The sequence below is a fragment of the Mobula hypostoma genome, chromosome 22 (assembly GCF_963921235.1).
Source record: "Mobula hypostoma chromosome 22, sMobHyp1.1, whole genome shotgun sequence".
Classification (NCBI taxonomy): Eukaryota; Metazoa; Chordata; class Chondrichthyes; order Myliobatiformes; family Myliobatidae; genus Mobula; species Mobula hypostoma.
In genome coordinates this window covers 50,573,284-50,594,759 of record NC_086118.1, presented here as the reverse complement: position 1 = coordinate 50,594,759, position 21,476 = coordinate 50,573,284, and the positions used below count along the sequence as shown (strand labels likewise).

At 44.0% G+C, this 21,476-nt stretch overlaps 1 protein-coding gene across 1 annotated transcript in view; it reads left to right on the top strand.

The window, feature by feature from the left end:
- The window catches only part of LOC134336382 (alpha-N-acetylgalactosaminide alpha-2,6-sialyltransferase 2-like), a 70,670-nt gene extending 53,831 nt beyond the window's left edge, over positions 1-16,839 (top strand). The window contains exons 7-9 of the mRNA XM_063030544.1: positions 5,645-5,728; positions 10,530-10,629; positions 14,797-16,839. Coding sequence (XP_062886614.1) covers positions 5,645-5,728; positions 10,530-10,629; positions 14,797-14,991 — 379 coding nt within the window. The 3' untranslated portion in view covers positions 14,992-16,839. The remainder of the gene's footprint in view (positions 1-5,644; positions 5,729-10,529; positions 10,630-14,796) is intronic.
- Positions 16,840-21,476: the final 4,637 nt, after the last annotated feature.

Sequence of the window (21,476 nt, the reverse complement as noted above, 5' to 3'; positions counted from 1 at the left end):
AGCGTGACCGGTGTGGCCAGTCAGCATTGAACTCAACGTTAGGACTGCACTATCTGTTTACCAGAGCACTGGTTAGCTCTGTTTACTACACTGTGCTGTCATGGGCAGCCTGTGCAGTACCACCATCACTTCTTATCTGGACAGTGTGAATGTGCACCCATTACTGTATAATATAACAGTAATTCTTTCACTGTCATCTTATCAGTATCAACTTGAAAGGCCTTATTTCCAGCAATGATGAGACAGCCTACAGGGGAGAAGTCAGCGCCCTGACACAGTGGTGCCAAGAAAACAACCTCTCCCTCAAAGTTGAAAAAACGAAGGAAATGATCATGGATTACAGGAGTAACAGACAGGCTAGCCCCTATTGACATCCATGGGATGGTAGTTGAAGGGGTGAGTAGCTTCAAGTTCCTCGGTATACCCATCACCGAGGATCTCACCTGGACCCTACATACCGGGTGTGAGGTGATAAAAGCACAGCAGTGCCTCTTTCACCTCAGATGGCTGAAGAAGTTCAGCATGAGTCCCCAAATCCTCAGGATTTTCTACAGGGACACTGTCGAGAGCATCCTGACTGGCTGTGTCATCGCCTGGTACACGAACTGTCCTACCCCCAAACGCAGGGCACGGCAGAGAGTGGTGCGGACAGCCCAGCGCATCTGTGGGTGTGAACTTTCCTCCATTCAGGACATTTACAGCGACAAGTGTGTTTTTAAAAAAAAAAGAAATAAATGAAAAGAAAAGGGCCTGGAGGATTATCAGGGACTCCAGCCACCCCAACCACAAACTGTTTCAGTTGCTACCATCTGGCAAACAGTACCCTAGCATTAAGGCCTGGACCAACAGGCTCCAGGACAGCTTCTTCCACCAGGCCATCAGATTTATCAATACATATTGATGTGATTGCACATTGTATCTGTAGATACATGTATGCAAACAATTATGTACACTAGTGGTCACCAACCTTTTCAAGCCCAAGATCTCCTACCTCAACATTAGTGAAAGGTAAGATCTACCTACTAAATTGTTTAGAGAAAAAACAGCTCAGATTGTACTGCCAATTTGAGGCCTTTTATTTTGGCTAATTGTATTTGAATTACACAAAATACTTGTCAAACTTTCAAACTAATTCAAACAAGGAAACACTGTAGCATATCTTTCTTTAAGAATATTACAATACTTCACATTATTTAATTTTATTCCAACACAAAAAAATAAATTAATAAAAATTGACTGTTGCACTCAGTGTGATGACTGGGGCTGAATACTTATCGCTAGTTCCCTGAAATTTGGCTCATAACTACAGACAGCCAGTCTGAGACAGTCTGTGAGGTGTCTGTCAGTAAGACAGCTCCTGTACTTAGATTTAATAGTTTTTCATCTGTGAAAATGCAGTTTCACAAAGATAAGTTGACCCGAAGTAGGCGCTGACTTTTAGAGCTATAAAACCAACGCGCACACCACGCATTGCTGGGGCCCCATCAGTAGTAATTGCCACCAGTTTATGAATGAGGTTGTCATTTTCACGGACATATTTTTAAAACTCATTGTAAGTATCCTCACCTCTCATTCTCTCCTTTAATTGCAAAAGAGTGAGGAAGTCCTCCTTTGTTGTAAAATCCTGGAAAGCCATTCTGACAAATACAACAAGCTGAGCTGTTTGCATTACATCCAGGGATTCATCGAATTGTAGTGAAAAATATTCACGTCCTCTGACAGTGACTGTACCCTCCTTGTCACTGCTGCAGGGCCAAGCAGTATATTATGTATTGCGGTTGTGATGTCGTTTTTGTTTATAAAGTCATTAAAAACAGTCTCTGCGGTAACGGCCATTGCTTCCTTGAATAAATCGCCATCTGTAAAAGACTTCTTGTGTTTAGCTAAAAGGTGACTTACACGAAAAGATGCTTCAATAGCAGCCTTATTTTGAGCAGCATGTTTTGTGAAAAACGATTGCTGGACCTTCAACTTTGATTTCAGCTCCTCGACTTTCCTGGCACGAATTGCGCTCTTTGGGGGGGTGGGTATCTTTAAATTCCTGGTGGTTGGTGTTGTGGTGCCACTCCAGATTCCCTCTTTTAGTCAGTGCTTGTGTTTGGTGGCACAACATACATACACACTTGTCTTTCACTGAGGTAAATAGAAATTCCTCTTCCCATTCTGGATGGAATTTGTACGTTTTCACTTTCTTTCGTGGAGCCTCCGCTATGCTATCAGGATATCACGAGTGAGTGCCGTATATTGATGTTTGCAACAGTCTGTACTCTTATCCAGTGGTCCCCGACCTCCGGGCCGCGAAGAATGCAGCAGTACAGCGGTGGCCGGAACGCACCCAACACATCTTTAAGTAAAAAAGCCAAAATAAACAAGCTAATTAATCTGGTGCCGCCTGGCACGTAAATGTTGGCCCAGATCAGAGGCGGTGCAATCGGCAATCACCTCTGATCTGGGCCAACATTTACGTGCCGGGCGGCACCTAATTAATTAGCTTGTTTATTTCGGCTTCTTTCTTAACAATGTGCTGGGTGCGTTCCAGCCACTGCTGTACCGCTGCATTCTTCGCGGCCTGGAGGTTGGAGACCACTGCGTATCTAATTTAATTGGTCACTTTGATGCAGCACACGCTACACTGAAAACGCAGTTCATGGCGGGGGGTGCTACACACATACGCACTAGGCAGAAAGAACGGAACCAAAACCCTGCAACCCAGAAACAATCTCTCTTTACAAACAGCTTTGTAGCGGGAGTATTGCTATATTACCATTATCTGAATTAGTATTACTTATTTTTATAATGCTCACATTACAACAGTATTTGTGTATTTATTTTTGATTTTTTTCGGGATCTACTGGGAAAGTCTCAAGGATCGACCGGTTGATCGCGATGGACGGGTTGGCGAACCCTAATGTACACAATCTTAGTGTTTGGACCATATCCTCCCACATTTCCCCTCTTTACACATCAAGATTCTTACTCCCTTGGATGTAAAATAATAAATAAATACAAATACCTGTAAATCTTGTAATCTTTGACTGCTTAATCTTGTACATCTTATTTTTAAGGTAACTTATTTTATTTTTTCTAATATTTGTGTATCTGTGCACTGGTAATGCCACTGTGACACTGTAATGTCCTTTGGGGTCAATAAAGTATCTGTCTATCTTTTAGGGACTCCAGCTCCAGGTTGTTTGTTAGGGTTTACTCTGGAAGCTTTTCCATTGAGTGGGTATAACTGTAAGGCAGTGGAGGTTTGAGATCAGAGTTTTCCTTTTCCTAGACGAGCTGCCAACCACGGCTGACGAGCCCGTCTTCCCAATGTGACGGGTTTTAAGCTGTCTGTAACTCGTCTTTGCCCCTTCTTCATTCAGTAGAAACAGTTCTGCTGGGCTTAGCTACTAAGCTACATGTGCGGATAGGAAACGGACTTGGATGTCAGAGGCTATTTGAGATGCACACCATTGGGAGCATTTAATAAGTAACAGGAGCTTATCGCCATTACTCCTCCCATCCACCCCACAGCCTGGCTATGGCCACGTTACTTCACACCGCACGCTGTCCGAGCAGTGCTGCCAGGATAATCAAGGACACGACCCACCCAGCCAACAGACTTTTCGTCCCTCTTCCCTCCGGGAGAAGGCTCAGGAGCTTGAAGACTCCTACGGCCAGATTTGGGAACAGCTTCTTTCCAACTGTGATAAGACTGCTGAACGGATCCTGACCCGGACCTGGGCCATACCCTCCAAATATCTGGACCTGCCTCTCGGTTTTTTTGCACTACCTTACTTCCCATTTTTCTATTTTGTATTTATGATTTATAATTTAAATATTTAATATTTACTAATTTAAACTATTTTTAATATCTTTAATAGTTAATATTTGTAATCCAGGGAGTGTGAAGCGCAGAACCAAGTATTGCTGTGATGATTGTATGTTCTAGTGCCAATTGTTTGGCGACAATAAAGTATAAAGTTAAAGAGCCAGTGAAGATATAAGTTTTTCTTTATATCATGGAACGTATACAGCAGAGTTGCGTAGCTTTTAGTGTTACGCTATTAGAGCTCGGTGTGTTCCAGTGCTGTACTGTAAGGAATATCTGTATATCCTCCCTGTGGAATGCATGGGTTTTCCCTGGGTGCTCCTGTTTCCTTCCACAGTCCAAAGATGCGCCGGGTAGGTTAATTGGTCATTGTAAATTGTCCCGTGGTTAGGTTAGGGTTAACTGGAGTTGTGGGGCTGCTGGTGGGGGGGGGGGCATGGCTCGAAGGTCCAGAAGGACTTACTCCATGTTGTATCGCTAAATTAAAAATAAAAAAATAAAGAAACATAGAACATAGACCTGTACAGGCCCTTCAGCCCACGATGTTGTGCTGACCTTTTAACCTACTTCAGGATCATTCTAACTCTTCCCTCCATTTTTCTGTCATCCATGTGCCTATCCAAGACTCTCTTAAATGTCTCTAATGTATCTGCCTCCATCACTGCCCCTGGCAGTGCATTCCACATCCCCATGTACCCACCACTCCGTGTAACATCTACCTCTGACGTCCCTCCTGCACTTTCATCCAATCGTCTTGATCAAAGTTCAAGGTAAATTTATTGTCAAAGTACATGTGTGTCACATATCCTGTACTGAGATTCATTTCCTTGTGGGCATACTCACTAAGTACAAAGCAACACAATAAGGCAAACAACCAAAGTGCAAAAGACGACAAACGAGTATAATAAATAAGTAAGCAATAGGTATTAAGAATATGAGATGCAGAGTAATATTATGCTTTCTTGTATTAGCCATTTCCACCTCGAGCAAAAGTCTCTGGCTGTCCACTGTATCTGTGCCTCTGTTTATATTGTATATCATCATCACGTCACATCTCATCTCCCTTTGATGTAAAGAGAAAACCCTAGCTCGCTCAAGCTGAATTCATAAGACCTGCTCTCTAATCCAGGCAGCATACTGGTAAACCTCCTCTGCACCCTCTATGAGGCTTCCTCTTCCTTCCTATACTGAGTCGAGCAGAACTGCACGAGTGTGGTCGAACCAGTGTGGACAACCGTATCGCGAGAGTTTTATGGAGCTGCAACGTGACTTTTGAACTCCAGCCCCTGACCAATGAAGGCCAGCACACCATGCGCGGTCTCAACATGTGCAGCTTCTCTTTTTATGTCAGTAGTTTGAATGGTATTGCAGAGGCTCTGAGGGTCATTAGTGTGAGAATGTACAAGCTGGTACTGAGATGAAGACTACAATACCTAGGTTTGCATTTCCAAAATGGGAAGATGAACGCTGCTGTCCAAAATTGTGCGTGGAAGTTGGCAGGGTAGACACCTGGGGCCCTTCTGCTATTCTTATGCTGGTGGTTCAGATATCTGTTTGCCCCTCAACTTGTCCCGTTCCTTGAACTTGGTCATTAGGTGACGAATGGCCACTGTGTGAAGTACTGGAGTCGCGTTGATTCTTGTGGCTCGGTTCAGTTCCTCAGAAGTTTGAGGGGGTGTGAGCGACAGGTGATGGAGGAGCAGTGTGTGCTGAGATTGTAAGATGGTGGTGGTGTGACCACCAGGAACCAGTATGGTTCATAGTATTGGTTAAAGGGTTGAAGAGTATTGTTGCAAAATCTGTAATTTCTTGTTTTTGTTTCAGCCCGCCTACTTATTTCGGCAAAAACGGGAGGGCGGAAAAATTCAAGATGTATCATCCAGACTTCATCCGATACGTCCGAAACAGGTAAAACGGACCTTTAACTCCGGCAGCACACGCACAAAACGTTGGAGGAACTCGGCAGGTCAGGCAGCTTCTACGGAGGGAAATAAATTGTCAACGTTTTGGGCTGAGACCCTTCATCAGGACTGAGAAGGAAGGGGGCAGAAGCCAGAATAAAAAGGAGAGGAAGGACTAGAAGCTGGCAGGTGGTAGGTGAGACCAGGTGAGGTGGAAGGTCAGTGAGTGAAAGAGGGGGATAGTGGGAAGTGGAAGAGGTTAAAAGGGTTCAGGAAGAAGGAATCTGATAGGAGAGAACAGTGAGCCATAGAGTAAAAGGAAGGGGGAGGAGGTTTGCCACCGAAGATGAATATGTGACAGTTGAATGGTCTGAGTCTTGTTATCTTCATCTTCCAGCTCCTATTGTTATGGATCTCCAAAAGCAAAATGTACCAATCTGTTGGAACAATGACATAGCTGATAGAACTGCTGCCTCACAGAGAGTATATTATATACAGTCATAGAGTACTCAATGCAGATAGGCCCTTCAGCCCATCTAGTCCATGATAAGCGATTATTCTGCCTAGTGATATTGACCTGCATCTGCACCCTCCATTCCCATCTCATCCGTGTATCTATCCAAATTTCTCTTAAATGCTGAAATCAAACCTGCACCACCACTTCCGCTGGCAGTTTGTTCCACATTCTCATCACCTTCTGAGTGAAGGAAGTTCCCCTGCATGTTCCCCTGAAACATTTCACCTTTCACCCTTAACCCTTGACTTCTAGTTCTGGTCTCACCCACCCTCAGAGGAAAAAGCCTACTTGCACTTACCCTGTCTATACCCCTCATAATTTTGTACACCTCTGTCAAACGTCCACTGATTCTCCTACGCTGCAGGGAATAAAATCCTAATCCATTCAACCTTTCCCTGGAACCCAGAGAATCAGAATCAGGTTTATTATCACCGGCACGTGTTGTGAAAATTGTTAAACTTAGCAGCAGCAGTACAATGCAATCAAGAGTGAAGAGGTCCTAAATTTCCTCTTTGCTCTTTCAATCTTATTGACATCTTTCTTGTAGGTAGGTGACCAAAACTGCACATGATGCTCCAAATTAGGCCTCACCAATGTCTTATACAACTTCAGCATAACATTTCAACTCCTGTAGTTAAGTACATAAATATAATAATGTTCTTCTGTATCATCCAACGTCCCAAAGGTGTGTGAGCTGCTAGGTTATTTGGCCTCTTTTAAGTTGCCTCCAGGTAGACAGGCAGGTGGTAGGAGCCTGGGTGTGAGTTGATGGCATTGTGGGCATCCTGGAGCAGTACCATAGCATAGCGGTTAGCTCAATGCTTTAGAGCACGCCGGCTGAAAAATCAGGGTTCGATTCCCGCCGCTCCCTGTGAGGAGTTTGTACATTCTCCCCGTGACTGCCTGTGTTTCCTCCGGGCGTTCTGGATTTTGTTAGCTGAGAACAGCTTCGGCACTTTGTGTCGCTAGGGGAAATCCAGAGGTTCAGGAGAGTGGAGTTTGTCGCCCGCCCCCTTTCCTGGGAGCAATGAAGGTTGGAGAGGAGATGTAGAAGATTGTGGCTGGTTTAGTTGGGGTAAATAGAGGGATACTTTTCTCATTGGTCAATTACTCTGAGAAATGGTTTATTATGGTCTTGTGTACCAAAATACGGTGGGGAAAACCTTCACTTTGTATGGTGTCCATACAGATCATTACATGGATTGATAATTGCACATTGATAAATCAATGTTTAACTCCTGGAGTTGAGATGTTATGGTGAAGTTGTACAAGATGTTGGTGAGGCCTAATCTGAAGCAATGTGTGTGCAGTTCTGGTTACCCAACTACAAGAAAGATGTCAATAAGATTGGAAGAGTGAAGAGAAATTTACAAGAATGTTGCCAGGTCTTGAGGACCTGGGTTCCAGGGGAAGGTTGAATAAAGACCCTGGAGGGACTTGTTCTGGAGCTGCTCTGGCCTATGGTCAGGCCACACTTAGATCCCCTCCAGTTCGCCTACCAGCCCCGACTAGGAGTTGAGGATGCCATCGTCTACCTGCTGAACCGTGTCTATGCCCACCTGGACAAGCCAGCGAGCACTGTGAGGGTCATGTTTTTTGACTTCTCCAGTGCGTTCAACACCATCCGCCCTGCTCTGCTGGGGAGAAGCTGACAGCGATGCAGGTGGATGCTTCCCTGGTATCATGGATTCTTGAGTACTTGACTGGCAGACCACAGTACGTGTGCTTGCAACACTGTGTGTCCGACAGAGTGATCAGCAGCACTGGGGCTCCACAGGGGACTGTCTTGTCTCCCTTTCTCTTCACCATTTGCACCTCAGACTTCAACTACTGCACAGAGTCTTGTCATCTTCAGAAGTTTTCGGATGACTCTGCCATAGTTGGATGCATCAGCAAGGGAGGTGAGGCTGAGTACAGGGCTACGGTAGGAAACTTTGTCACATGGTGTGAGCAGAATTATCTGCCCCTTAATATGAAAAAGACTAAGGAGCTGGTGGTAGACCTGAGGAGGGCTAAGGTGCCGGTGACCCCTGTTTCCATCCAGGGTGTCAGTGTGGACGTGGTGGAGGATTACAAATACCTGGGGATACGAACTGACAATAAACTGGACTGGTCAAAGAACACTGAGGCTGTCTACAAGAAGGGTCAGAGCCATCTCTATTTCCTGAGGAGACTGAGGTCCTTTAACATCTGCCGGACGATGCTGAGGATGTTCTACGAGTCTGTGGTGGCCAGTGCGATCATGTTTGCTATTGTGTGCTGGGGCAGCAGGCTGAGAGTAACAGACACCAACAGAATCAACAAATTCATTTGTAAGGCCAGTGATGTTGTGGGGATGGAACTGGACTCTCTCACGGTGGTGTCTGAAAAGAGGATGCTGTCCAAGTTGCATGCCATCTTGGACAATGTCTCCCATCCACTACATAATGTACTGGGTGGGCACAGGAGTACATTCAGCCAGAGACTCATCCCACTGAGATGTAGCACAGAGCGTCATAGGAAGTCATTCCTGCCTGTGGCCATCAAACTTTACAACTCCTTCCTTGGAGGGTCAGACACCCTGAGCCAATAGGCTGGTCCTGGACTTACTTCCTGGCATAATTTACATATTACTATTTAACTATTTCTGGTTTTATTACTATTTAATTATTTATGGTGCAACTGAAACGAAAACCAATTTCCCCCAGGATCAATAAAGTATGACTATGACTATGACTATGATTAGAACTTTATTCCCTGGAGCGTAGGAGAATGAGTAGAGGTTTGACAGAGGTGTATAGACTTATGAGGGGTATAGACAGGGTAATTGCAAGTAGGTGTTTTCCTCTGAGGGTGGGTGAGACCAGAATTAGAAGTCAGGGGTTAGGTGTGAAAAGTGAAATATTTGAGGGGAACATGAGGGGGGATTTCCTCACTCAGAGGGTGGTGAGAGTGTGGAACGAGCTGCCCGTGGAAGTGGTGGTACAGGTTCGATTTCAGCATTTAAGAGGAATTTGGATCGGTACATAGATGAGATGGGTGTGGAGGGTGCAGGTACAGGTCAATGCAAATTGGCAGAATAATAGTTTGTCATGGACTAGATGGGCTGAAGGGCCTATTTTAAAACTTGAGTCCATCATGATAGTACAAGGGGAAGGCAGAATAAAATGTAGCATCTTGTGTTACAGATAGTCCTGGGTATGACTCTAAACTGCAACTGGTGATGAGGATCTGACTGGGGACTTTCAGAGCTTTGGGGAAAGTGGACAATATCTCGTAACATGAGGAAACGAATTGAAGCAGCAGAGATGTGGTTTTTGAGGAGGGTGCAAAGAATATCATGGATGAAACAAATATCTAACGAGGATGTCATGAACAGAGCAAGCACAAAAAAAGAGAAATAATGTATGAGATCACGAAAAGGCAACATACCTTCATTGGACATGCGATTAGGAAAGAGGAGTTAGAATGCACAGTAATTATGGGAAAGATTGAAGGGAAGAAAGCAAGAGGAAGGCAAAGACAAATGATGATGGAGACAGCAGCCAGAGAACTGGAAATGAATACCAATGAATTGATCCACTTGACCCGAAACAGGAGTGTGTGGGCCATGGCAGTCAAAGCTCAAACTGGGCACGGCACCTGATGATGATGATGTTGATGTGTTACAGAGCGAGTATGATGGATGCAGGCAGATGTAAGATACGTGGTGAGCTTGGTAGCTTAGGACAAGAATTCATCTTTATCGTACAGGAGATCCACTCAGTAGTCTTAGAACAGGAGGTAGAAGCTGCCCTTGAGCTTCAAGGTGCCCGTTTTCAAGCCTTTGTGTCTTCTGCCCGACGGAAGGGGGAGGAGAGAAGATGCCGAGATTGGGCAAGCCCCTTCGTTAGGGTAAATCACAAACACAAAGTCTGCAGGTCAGGGAACATCTGTGGAAGAGAGCAAATGGCTGATGTTTTGGGCCGAGACCCTTCTTCAGGACTAAGAGGGAAGTAGGGGGCGGGGGGAGATGCATGAATTGGTAGGTGGGGGAGGGAAAAGAGGCTAGCTGGAAGGTGATGGGGAAGCCAGATGGGTGGGAAAGACCAAGGGCTGGAGAAGAAAGAATCTGCTAGGAGAGGAGAGTGGACAATAGGAGAAAGGGGAGGGGGAGGGCACCCAGGGGAAGTAATAGGCCGTTGAGAAAACTTGGTCTGTTCACCAGGTCCTTGCAAAGAGGAACAGAGAGATTCTAACTATCTCAGTCCAGTATAAATTGCATTAGTTTGGTACCCCCGGACCAATTGTAATGCGTGCATTATTTCTACAGGTTTTTAAGGGCAAATATTTTGAAATCACGTCACCGAAACATCTATCGCCCAACCACGGGAGGGGCAATGCTGATGGCTGCCATCCATTCGTGTGACGAGGTAGGATGGAGTGTTGTTGTAATTCTCCAGCAGTGCTTCCAGTTTCCATAGCTGCTGCATCTCCCAGGCGAGTCCTCGAGTGAGACACAGTGGTAGGACGCCAGCAACTTTTCTGACCAGCCTCCCCAGATTTAGAGCAGCACAGTGGTGTAGAGTTTAGCATAGCGCTATTACAGTGCTGGCAACCCGGGGTCAGCTCCCGCTGCTGACTGTAAGGAGTTTCTACATTCTCCCCATGTCGCGAGGGTTTCCTGTGGGTGCTCCAACCTCCTCCCGTGCTTCAAAGACGGATGGGTTAGTAGAGTAATTGGTCACATGGGTGTAATTTGGCCAGAAGGGCTACAACTACACTGTACCTCTAATATTTAAAAAATGATGGTGCTTGACTTATTAATGATCCTCCAGCTTTTCACACGCGACTTCAGATTCCAGCATCTGCAGTGTCTCGTGTCTCAACTTTTCTGATAACCTGGCTTACTGACATTCCTTGATTTGGAAGTTTTGAGGAGATGACCAAGGTGACCCATGAGGTTAGGGCAGTGGATGTCCACGTGGACTTTATTAAGGCAGTTAGCATGGTTCCTCTGGAAGATTAAGATGCATGGGATCCATAGTGATCTGATAGTTAAGTTTAAGTCTTATGACGGTGTACATTTACAACCAAACGAGACGGCATTCCTCTGGACCGCGGTCCACCCACTAAACATAAATCACACATAGTGCATAAAACAAAAAATTATCACAAATAAGTTAATAAAATATAATTCAAAGTGCATATAGTTCACATCACAGGTAAGCAGTGAACAGCAAACAGCCCGTTGTCCTAGTAACGAGGCCTCGGTGGTGGCAGGGTATCCATTAGTCTCACAGTCTGGAGGAAGAAGCTGTTACCCAGTCTGACAGCCCTAGTCCTGATGCTCCTGTACCTCCTTCCCGATGGTAGTGGGTCAAAGAAATTATGGGGTGGGTGGCAGGGATCCTTGACAATACTTTCAGCCCTTCGTCTGCAGTACAGGGTTCAATTCCTGTTGCTGCCTGCAAGGAATTTGTACGGTCTCCCCGTGACCACGTGGGTTTCCGCCGGGTGCTCTGGTTTCCTCCCACGGTCCAAAGACGTACTGGTTGTTAGGTTAATTGGTCATTGTAAATTGTCCCGTGATTAGGCTTGGGTTAAATCGGACAGTGCGGTTTGAAGTGCCAGTAGGGCCTATTCCATGATGTATCTCCATAAATTAAAAAAATAATAATTCTATTATTCCTTTATATCCCTGTAAATGCCTGCAAGAAAATGAATCTCTATGTTGTGTATGGTGACAGATACGTATAACCATATAACAGTTACAGCACGGAAACAGGCCATCTCGGCCCTTCTAGTCCGTGCTGAACTCTTACTCTCACCTAGTCCCACTGACCTGCACTCACCCCTTAACCCTCCGTTCCTTTCCTGTCCATATAGCTGTCCAATTTAACTTTAAATGATGTACTTTGATAAATTTACTTTGACGACAAAACGTTGGATAGGCTGCACTTGGAGTATTGCGTGCAGTTCCTGTCTCCCCACTACTTGAAGGATGTGGAGTCTTTGGAGAGGTTCAGTATGGATTTACCAGCATTAGAGTGTATTGTGGGTGGCAGTGTGGAGATGCGTGTCTACAAAAGGAGGTGTAAAGTGTTCATTCCCTCAGCTAGCCTGCAGGTCACCCTGGGGCAAGGGGTAGCACCTGCTTAGCCCCCACGATCAGGGTCACATGAAGGCACGAGAGCAGATAGTGGATGGTCATAGGAGCAGCTGGTCCTGGTTATGTGATCACTGATGTCAGACAGACAATCTCTGAAGAGTATTGACAATGGCTGAGGTCACCTGTCTTTCAAAGACACTGCCCAGAAGAAGGCAATAGCAAACCAATTCTGCAGAAAAATTTTCCGAGAACGATCGTGGTCGTGGAGACCATGATCACCCACATCGTATGACACGGCACATAATGATGATGTCATATGACATGGTGCACAATGATGATGTTGAGAGTGTATTAGCTATAAGGAGAGGCTGAAGAAAGTTGGTTTGTTTTCTCCGTGGTGTCGGGCTGAGTGGAAATCTAACAGAGGTTTATAAAATCCTGAGAGGCATAGGGAGGAGAAACAGCCTGAATTTCCGCCCCCCCCCCCCCCACAGAGTAGAAATGTCGAGTACTGAAGTGCATAGCTACGAGGGCAAGTTTAAAAGGGATGCACAGGGCACAGGTCTTTACGCAGAGAGTGCGGTAGGTGTCTAGAATGTTCTACCAGGGGTGACAGTGAAAGCAGACTTGATGGTAACATCCAAGAGGCTGGCGGGTGGAAGAATACGGATCATGTGCGGGCAGAAAGGATTGGCTTCAGCACAGACATGGTGGGTTGAGGGTCCTATTCCTGTGCTTCCTCTGCCTTGCTCTGATTGTTCTGTTGACTATTTGATCCCTCCTCTGCCTTGGTATCCGGTTCTCAGTTGGCATGACTGTCGACTGTCTTGTCATTCAGCCAGCCTGAATCTTGAATTTTGTTTTCAATATTTAGTTTTTGAAAATTTTGGAGTTACAAAAAGACAGTCTTGATATACTGTGGTGTTCTCATTACTACAGAGGCATTTTTCAACAGATTTATAATCCCTGCCCATATTTTCCTTGCAGAACAAATTAACTGCCGTGTAGGATTACAGATTTATGGTGGAAGTTCATGACTTGGGTAAAATACTGCACAAAAATAATTGTTTCTGGACTGGGATTTGAAGTTAATTTGTATTTGTGTTAAACTAGTAATCCAGGGAATTGCATTGTCCCTTCTGAACATGGTTCCCAAAGGTCAAGATTGAGATTTAAAAAAAACAAATTAGCACATAGTTTGGGTAGATAATGGGAATTCTTGTTAGATTTAGAGATACTGTAATAAGCCCTTCTGATCCGTCGAGCCCCGTTGCACCCACGTGACCAATTAACCTACTATTGCATACATCTTTGGAATGCGTGAGGAAACTGGAGCCCTTGGAGGCCAATCTTCCTACAGACAGTGGCAGGAATTAAATCTGGGTTGCTGGCACTGTAAATCACTATACTAACGGCTATGCCACCATGCTGCCCATCGATCCTCCAGACCCATTGTTAATTCCTTGATGTTTGGAGCCATTAAAGAAATTCATAGTCAGAAGTTTTAAGTAAATTGCCCTCCATTATTTATAGAAGTCTCTACCACACAGGCACAAAGAACACTTTATGTGGTTAACTTCCTACAATCAATCAACAGAAATCAAGATTGATTCTAAATCTTGATCCCAAGTAGATGTATTTTCAAAACCCTTGACAATAAATAAAACTGGCATTTAATAACTTTAAGGACCTTCTGAAATGTTTTATCACCAACAGAATAGTTTTGAACTGTGGTTAATTTTTCTCTAATGGTAGAGAGATGGAGGCTAGCTGTGTACAGCAAGCGCCCATGGGCAGCATTGTGTTAATATCCATGTGACTTTGGTAATGTTGAAACTGACACTGGGGTGAACTCCCTTGTCCTACCAGAGAACACAAGAGGTCTGTTATATTACTGCACCCAAAGGCAGTTGCGCACCATTCCATGTACTACACAGCTCCCACCCAAACTACAAAGCAAATTTATTATCAAAGTACATGCGTTTCTCCACGTACTTGAGATTCATTTTCTTGCAGGCATTCCCAGGAAAATAAAGAAATACAATAGAATTTATGAAAAACTATAAGAACAAAGACGGACGAACAACCAGTGTGCAAAAGAAAAACAAATCTGGCAAATAATAAAAATCAAGAATTTAGTTTTCATAAATGTACTGTTAATTGGCCATTGTAAATTGTCCTGTGATTAGGCTGGAATTGAACTGGAGATTGCTGGCTAGAGGAAAGGCCTATCCCGCGATGTACAAATAAATAAATTATATTGTATTTCTTTATTCTCCAGTAAATGCCTGCAAGAAAATGAATATCAGAGTAGCATATGGTGACATATACATAGTTTGATAATGGATTTTTCTCAGACTGACTTTGATTTTGATGGATTTCCACTTTCCTAATAGATTTCTCTGCTTAATGTTTCTTCTTGACCCTTGGGTCTCTGCCAACTTGGTAAGTGTCTTTGCTTATCGTTTCTTGTCTTTTTAACCTTCAGGTCTCTGCCTACGGCTTTATGACAGAAGATTACGCAAATTATTCGGATCATTACTATGACCGGACCTACCACAGGGTGGTATTCTATTCAAATCATGACATGAAATTGGAAATGCGGTTGTGGAAGAAGCTGAATGAACTGGGAGTAATTAAACTCTACACCAAAGACACCAGTGAGAACAAGACTAGGAGATGATAGCACCTGAAATACGGTTGTATTGAAGAATATAATTCACTCTGGGACTTTAATTTGGAAGAATATCATTAACTTCTGGGGTCGTTTCAACACTGAGAAACTGAAACTGATTTTATACTGACTTGATGCAAATCTGTTTATTGATCAGCTTTCTCCTCTGACATATGATTATGGTGATTCTTATTCTAATTTTTTTCATTGCTGCTATAAGAAAGGGGAAAACTGATGGGGTGAGGGACTGTGCACTACTGAAGGTTAGTAAATCCAGGGAATTAATCTTTTACTGTGGAGTACATACTGTGTAAATGGAACTGAAAGAATTATGTTTACATTGTTCCATGTATGTTTGTTTAGCTGTTTGATTTTATTTTTTCCAAAGGCTTGACTTTGTCACTCTTACTACTTTCAAATAATTTTCTAAATTGACCAGTCAGTCACCATATGCGTTGGGCGGTTTACCCAAGTTAGCATCCAATCTCTCGTTGTACTAGCGTGGAAATTCAGGCACAATTGCTAAGAAAATTGTTTGGAGCTGGCTTCCAAAGAGAGACTGGTCCACTGATTGATGGTTGCGTGTCTGGGGAAATTAGTAACTTTGGTTTAAGGCACAATGCATTGCACCTACCGGCTGGAAGTGTGATGTTTACATTGACTTGAAATCCTTGTAGAAACCAAAGAATAAAACCTTAAAGTTCAAAGTTCAATGTATATATTTTTAATCAGTGTTCGCATGTCACCATGTGCTACCCTGAGATTCATTTTTTCTTGCAGGCATTCACAGTAGAACAAAGAAATACAATAGAATCAATGAAAAACAAAGTTAGCAAAGACACACAAAGACTGACAACCAATGTGCAAAAGAAGATAATCTGTGCAAAAACAAAAAAAAGAGATAATAATTAAAAATAAATAAATAAATAATACTGAGAACATAAGTTGTAAAGCCAATGAAGGTGAGTCCGGAGGTTATGTTCAGTGATCATTTCAGTGCTGAGGTGAGTGAAGTTATCCACACTGGTTCAGAAATTTGATGGTTATAGGGTAGAAGTTGTTCCCAAACCTGGTGGTGTGGTATCTAAGGCTCCTGTACCTACTTCCCAATGGCAGCAACGAGAAGGGAGCATGACCTGGATCGTGGGTGTCCTTGATGTACTGTTCTCAAAGGAAGAATACTTGGTACTGTCTTTAGCTTGTGTCTAAACTTTGGCTGCTGGCAGCCAAAATGTACACTAAATTAAGGAATTTCTTTGATCAACTCATCATCTTCCATTCTAGGGATAATGCTGGTTTTGAGCAGAATGCTAGCCCAATGTTGCTCGTGGAGACTTGTAGTAACTGTGAAGTGCGCCCTCTGCTGTTAGAGTGGCACACTGCAATATTGGATAGGTTAAGATTCGAAGAGTGAATGGCGAAAGGCAGGACATCCTGTGGTTTGTCTTTTGAAGTTGTTGAGGTTGGATAAATTCTTGTGCAATTGGCGCATGTTGCAGTGTAATGGTACATACAGGTATATAAAATTGTAAGAGGCCTAGATAGGGTTGATAATCAGAATATTGGGTCCCGTGTTCTGGATCAGAATACCATCTTGTCAAATATCTTCCTAAAGTCTATCATCATCATTACCCCACAGTACTTCACTACTTTTTAAATATCTGTTTCTGCTCTACTTATTTAGTTTACTATTTAAATATTTATATATATTAAATAGTTAAATTAAATGAGTAGCTAATTTAACTATGAATAAAATGTATATACTGTAATTCAGTTATTTTCTATATTATCATGTATTGCATTCTACTGCTGCTATAAAGTCAACAAGTTCCATGATATATGCTGATTATAAAACCTGGTTCTGATTGTTATGTGCCATGTCGTATTATGTAGGCAATGATGAACATCAACATGAACGTTCTTGGCAGATTTTTCTACAGAAGTGGTTTGCCATTGCCGCCTTCTGGACAGTGTCTTTTCAAGATGGGTGACCCCGGCCATTGTCAATATTCTTCAGAGATTGTCTGCCTGGTGTCGGTGGTCACATAACCAGGACTTGTGATGTGCACCAGCTGCTCATACGACCATCTACCACCTGCTCCCACGGGTTCACATGATCGTGATCGGGGTGGAGGTGGGGTGGGGTGGGCCAAGCAGGTGCGACACCTCGCCCAAGGGTGACCCGCAGGCTAGCGGAGGGAAGGAGCACCTTGCACCTCCTCTGATAGAGACTTATCTCCACCCCGCCGCCCAAGTTGGAGTCTCTGAATTAAAAACAGAAATACTTAGCAGGCGAGTCAAAGTAGAGTTTGTCATCTGCACAAATACAGTGCACGTGGGCACCGAGCCAGTGAAAAACTTCCTTGCAGCAGCATAGCATCATAAAAAAAATATAAAATGGAGATCAATTATATACTATTTTTTTACAAGAAACCATAACTAGAACAAAATAAGTCCACGTCATGTGTAAAGTAGTCATAATAATATAATAATGGCTCCATCTGTCTAAGTAGACAATGGATGCACCTGGTTCCGGGGCGCAGACCTGGGCGATGAATATGGAGATTCTGGGCTGCCCAGACATCAAGATCCCCCTCTCGGCCTCGCGGATGTGGTCCAAAGGAATGTGAAGCAGTACATTTGACATCAGCTTGGCTGCAGGAGCTGCCAGGAGGTGACGTGATACGTCATCCAACCGCCCTCTGGATTTGTGTAGGGTTTACTCCGTAGCCTTCTCTTCGCCTGAAGATACCCACAAGGCAGTGGGATCCGTAACCCTGGATAAGGGCCCATTCCGGGTACTGTCAGCCGGAGCCAGCTGAGCCCGGGACTCGTGTAAGGCAGGGTCGTCACGCCCTGTAGTAGTGACATATGCAGCCACTACCCACTAGTCATAGCGTTGTGAAAAAGGTTTCGCCCGTTGCCTCAAGAACTGAATAGCTGAAGGAAAGTGGCTGCTCTTTAACCTGGTTTCGTGCTTACGTGGAGGAGATGGGATGGCCGGTGTGGTGGGGATTTTTGAAGTTCGACGTTGCCGCCTTGAGGATACTACCAGTGGTGGGGAGGGCGGTGCCTGAGATGTACTGAGCTGAGGGGACGACTCTCTGAAGATTCTACACTCCTGCGCCTTCGAGTTGCCGCACCAGACCATAATTCAACTGTGGGGCAGTCAGAATCCTTTCAATGATACATCTGTAGAGGTTCGATAAGAGTGTTCGGTGACATATCAAAGTTCATTAACCTCCAAAGACGCCATCCTTGGGAAGATTAACAAACTTATCGATTTGGGTTACTCTGTTTCCAGTATTTTCTGCTTTAATTTCAGTTTCTTAGCATCTGCAGTTATTTTGACACCAAATATGTTGCTTCTGCTGTAGTGTTAGAACATTATAACAGGTAAACAAGCTCCTCAGCCCATATAGTCCATGCTGAAATAATATTCTGCCTAGTCCCATTGACCTGCATCTGAACCACAGCTCTCCATACCCCTCCCTTCCATGTACTTATCCAAATTTCTCTTAAGTGCCGAAGTTGAACATGCATCCACGTTCTACGTTGGTAACTCATTCCACACTCTTGCTGCTCTCTGAGTAAAGTAGCTCATGTGACCTGGAGGTATGCTTCAAGGCTTTGCTGAGCTAGGTGAGAAATGTTGTCCTCTTACCAAATTGTACAAACTGGTAGGACAAGCCTGCCTGAGCCAACAGACCATGTTTTCTCACTTGCCGGCATCTCTCACCGTTGTGGACCACAGCCACAGAACAGCGACTCTGTCTCTTCAGCTGAAAAGCTGGCATTCTCAAACACAGCGTGACTTTGACAAGTATTTCAAAAGAGACGTTTGACAAGAAGCTGTCAGTAACTCTCTGCATACCTAAGGTTTTCCAGTTGGAGTTGTTGAAAGTTCCCACAATTGCGTCCCTGATATTAACAAAAAAAGAAAATTGGAGTGCAGTGTGTTGACAAGTCCACAGTCCTTCAGAGAAGAAATTTATATTTGACCTAATGAACATTATGTATGGGTGAAGCTTGACAGAAATAACAGAAGTGTAAGGAACTGCGAAGATCATTTGTCACTATGGAAGTTGTCATTCTGTAATACATAAACTGATCAGAATGATTCTATATAAAGCTTGTCAAAACTGTTTGGAATCCGTTGAAAATTAGATTAGATTAGATTAGATTCAACTTCATTGTCATAGTGCCAAGTACAGATACAAAGCCAATGAAATGCAGTTAGCATCTAACCAGAAATGCAAAGAATAGTGTTATTTACAAAATAACAGTGAATAAAAAGTAAGTGCTACAGCACACAAATATAAAAGTACTGAGACAGTACAATATGGGTGCAATACTGCTTAGCGCTGTGATGTGAGGTTCAGCAGGGTCACAGCCTCAGGGAAGAAGCTCTTCCTGTGCCTGCTGGTGCGGGAGCGGAGGCTCCTGTAGCGCCTACCGGATGGGAGGAGGGTAAAAAGTCCATGGTTAGGGTGAGATGCATCCCTGATAATGCTTTTCGCCCTGCCCAGGCAGCGTTTATGGTAGATGTTCTCAATGGTGGGCAATTGGGTGCCGATAATCTGCTGGGCAGTTTTCACCACACTGGAGTGCTTTGCGGTCCGATATGGGACAATTGCCATACCACACTGAGATGCTGTTGGTGAGTATGCTCTCAATGGTACAGCAGTAAAAGTCTCAGTATCCTGGGACAGAGGTGAGCTTTCTTGATGCTCCGCAGGAAGTAAAGGTGCTGTTGTGCCTTTTTGATCAGGATGGAAGAGTTCAAGGACCAGGTGAGATCCTCGGAAATGTGGAAACCAAGGAATTTGAAGCTCGATACACACTCCACTACAGCTCAGTTGATGTAGATGGGGACAAGAGTGTGGTTCCTAGCATACCTGAAGTCCACAATGATCTCCTTAGTCTTCTGGGTGTTATGGGCCAGATTGTTGTCGGCACACCACTTGGCCAGGTGCTGGACCTCGTCCCTGTAGGCCGTCTCGTCATCCCCTCTGATCAGACCAACCACCGTGGTGTCGTCTGCGAACTTGATTATGGAGTTAGAACCATGTACAGGAACGCAGTCATAGGTGAAAAGGGAGTACAGAAGAGGGCTCAGCACACAGCCTTGAGGCACGCCAGTGTTCAGGGTGAGAGTGGAGGAGGAGAGGTTGTCTAACTTAACTGATTAGGATCTGTTAGTCAGAAAGTCCAAGGTCCAATTGCAGAGGGGTGAGCTGATACCAAGATGGCGAAGTTTGGCAATCAGCTTGGAAGGGATCACAGTATTGAATGCCGAACTAAAGTCAATGAACAGCATTCTGACGTAAGAGTTGGGGCTGTCCAGGTGGGTCAGGGCAGAGTGAAGTGCCGTGGAGATGGCGTCCTCTGTTGACCTGTTGGTGCGATAGGCAAATTGATGAGGGTCCAGGGTAGTGGGCAGACAGGATTTCAGATGTGATAGAACCCTTACTCAATTTTTCCATGAAATCACAAAAGTGCAGAATTGAATTAGTTACTGCAAATACTTATATAGTACTTTACAATGAATCCACATGAGGAATATTCTAGATTTAATTTTCCGATGTAAAATGGTAGGAATCTAACTCTTTAAGAAATGTAGGGTTTAACTTAAATTAAGATGCAAAAATTCCTATCATCCCTGCACTCCATGCTGATCCTCTCCAGAATCTTATTGCAAAAATATATTTGGAAGAAGGAACTAGTGCTTTCCTGGTGTATATGACAAATAAACTCTTCTTGGGCTTCCAGCTGGGTACAATGTCTCGATTATAACCGCTGATAAACTCAGCCAGGAAACATCAGTTATAATCGATACCTGCACCCAGCTGAAAGTTCGAGAAGAGTTCATTCGCATATTCGGAATATTTTAGAGGTATATTTTGTTAATTTGTGCCAGGTGTTGATTATTAAGTTCTCACAAAGTGAAGCTGCCCAAAGTCTTTGCATTTAATCTTGCCTCGGTCTGAATGGTTATGGGATGTCCTCTATCCCTAGAGACTGTCCCAGGTTAATCTGCCAGAAAAATAAAAATTCCTGCTTCAAATAATTTTCTTTATGTGGCTGCTCTAGAGAAAAAGGGAACCTTAGAAACCAGCAGGAAATTGATCTCTAGGCATTAGACCTTTATTTATTTAGACATACAACATGGAACAGACCCTTCTGGCTCGCTCATCAACCCACCTATTTAATCCTAGCCTAATCACGGAACCAAGTAATCTCCTAACCGGTACGTCTTTGAAATGGAGGAGGAAACCAGAGCACCCGGAGGAAACTCACACATTCACGGGAAAGATGTAAAAAAAAAATTCTTACAGAGGGCACTGGAATTGAGCTCTGAGTTCTGCCACCCCAAGCTGTAAAAGCATTGCATTAACCACTGCACTACCGTGGCAGTACAACTAGTGGCCAACTTAATACTTTTTCTAAGACTATGCTGAAACAAATGGAGGCTGACAACGTCAATTGTCCTC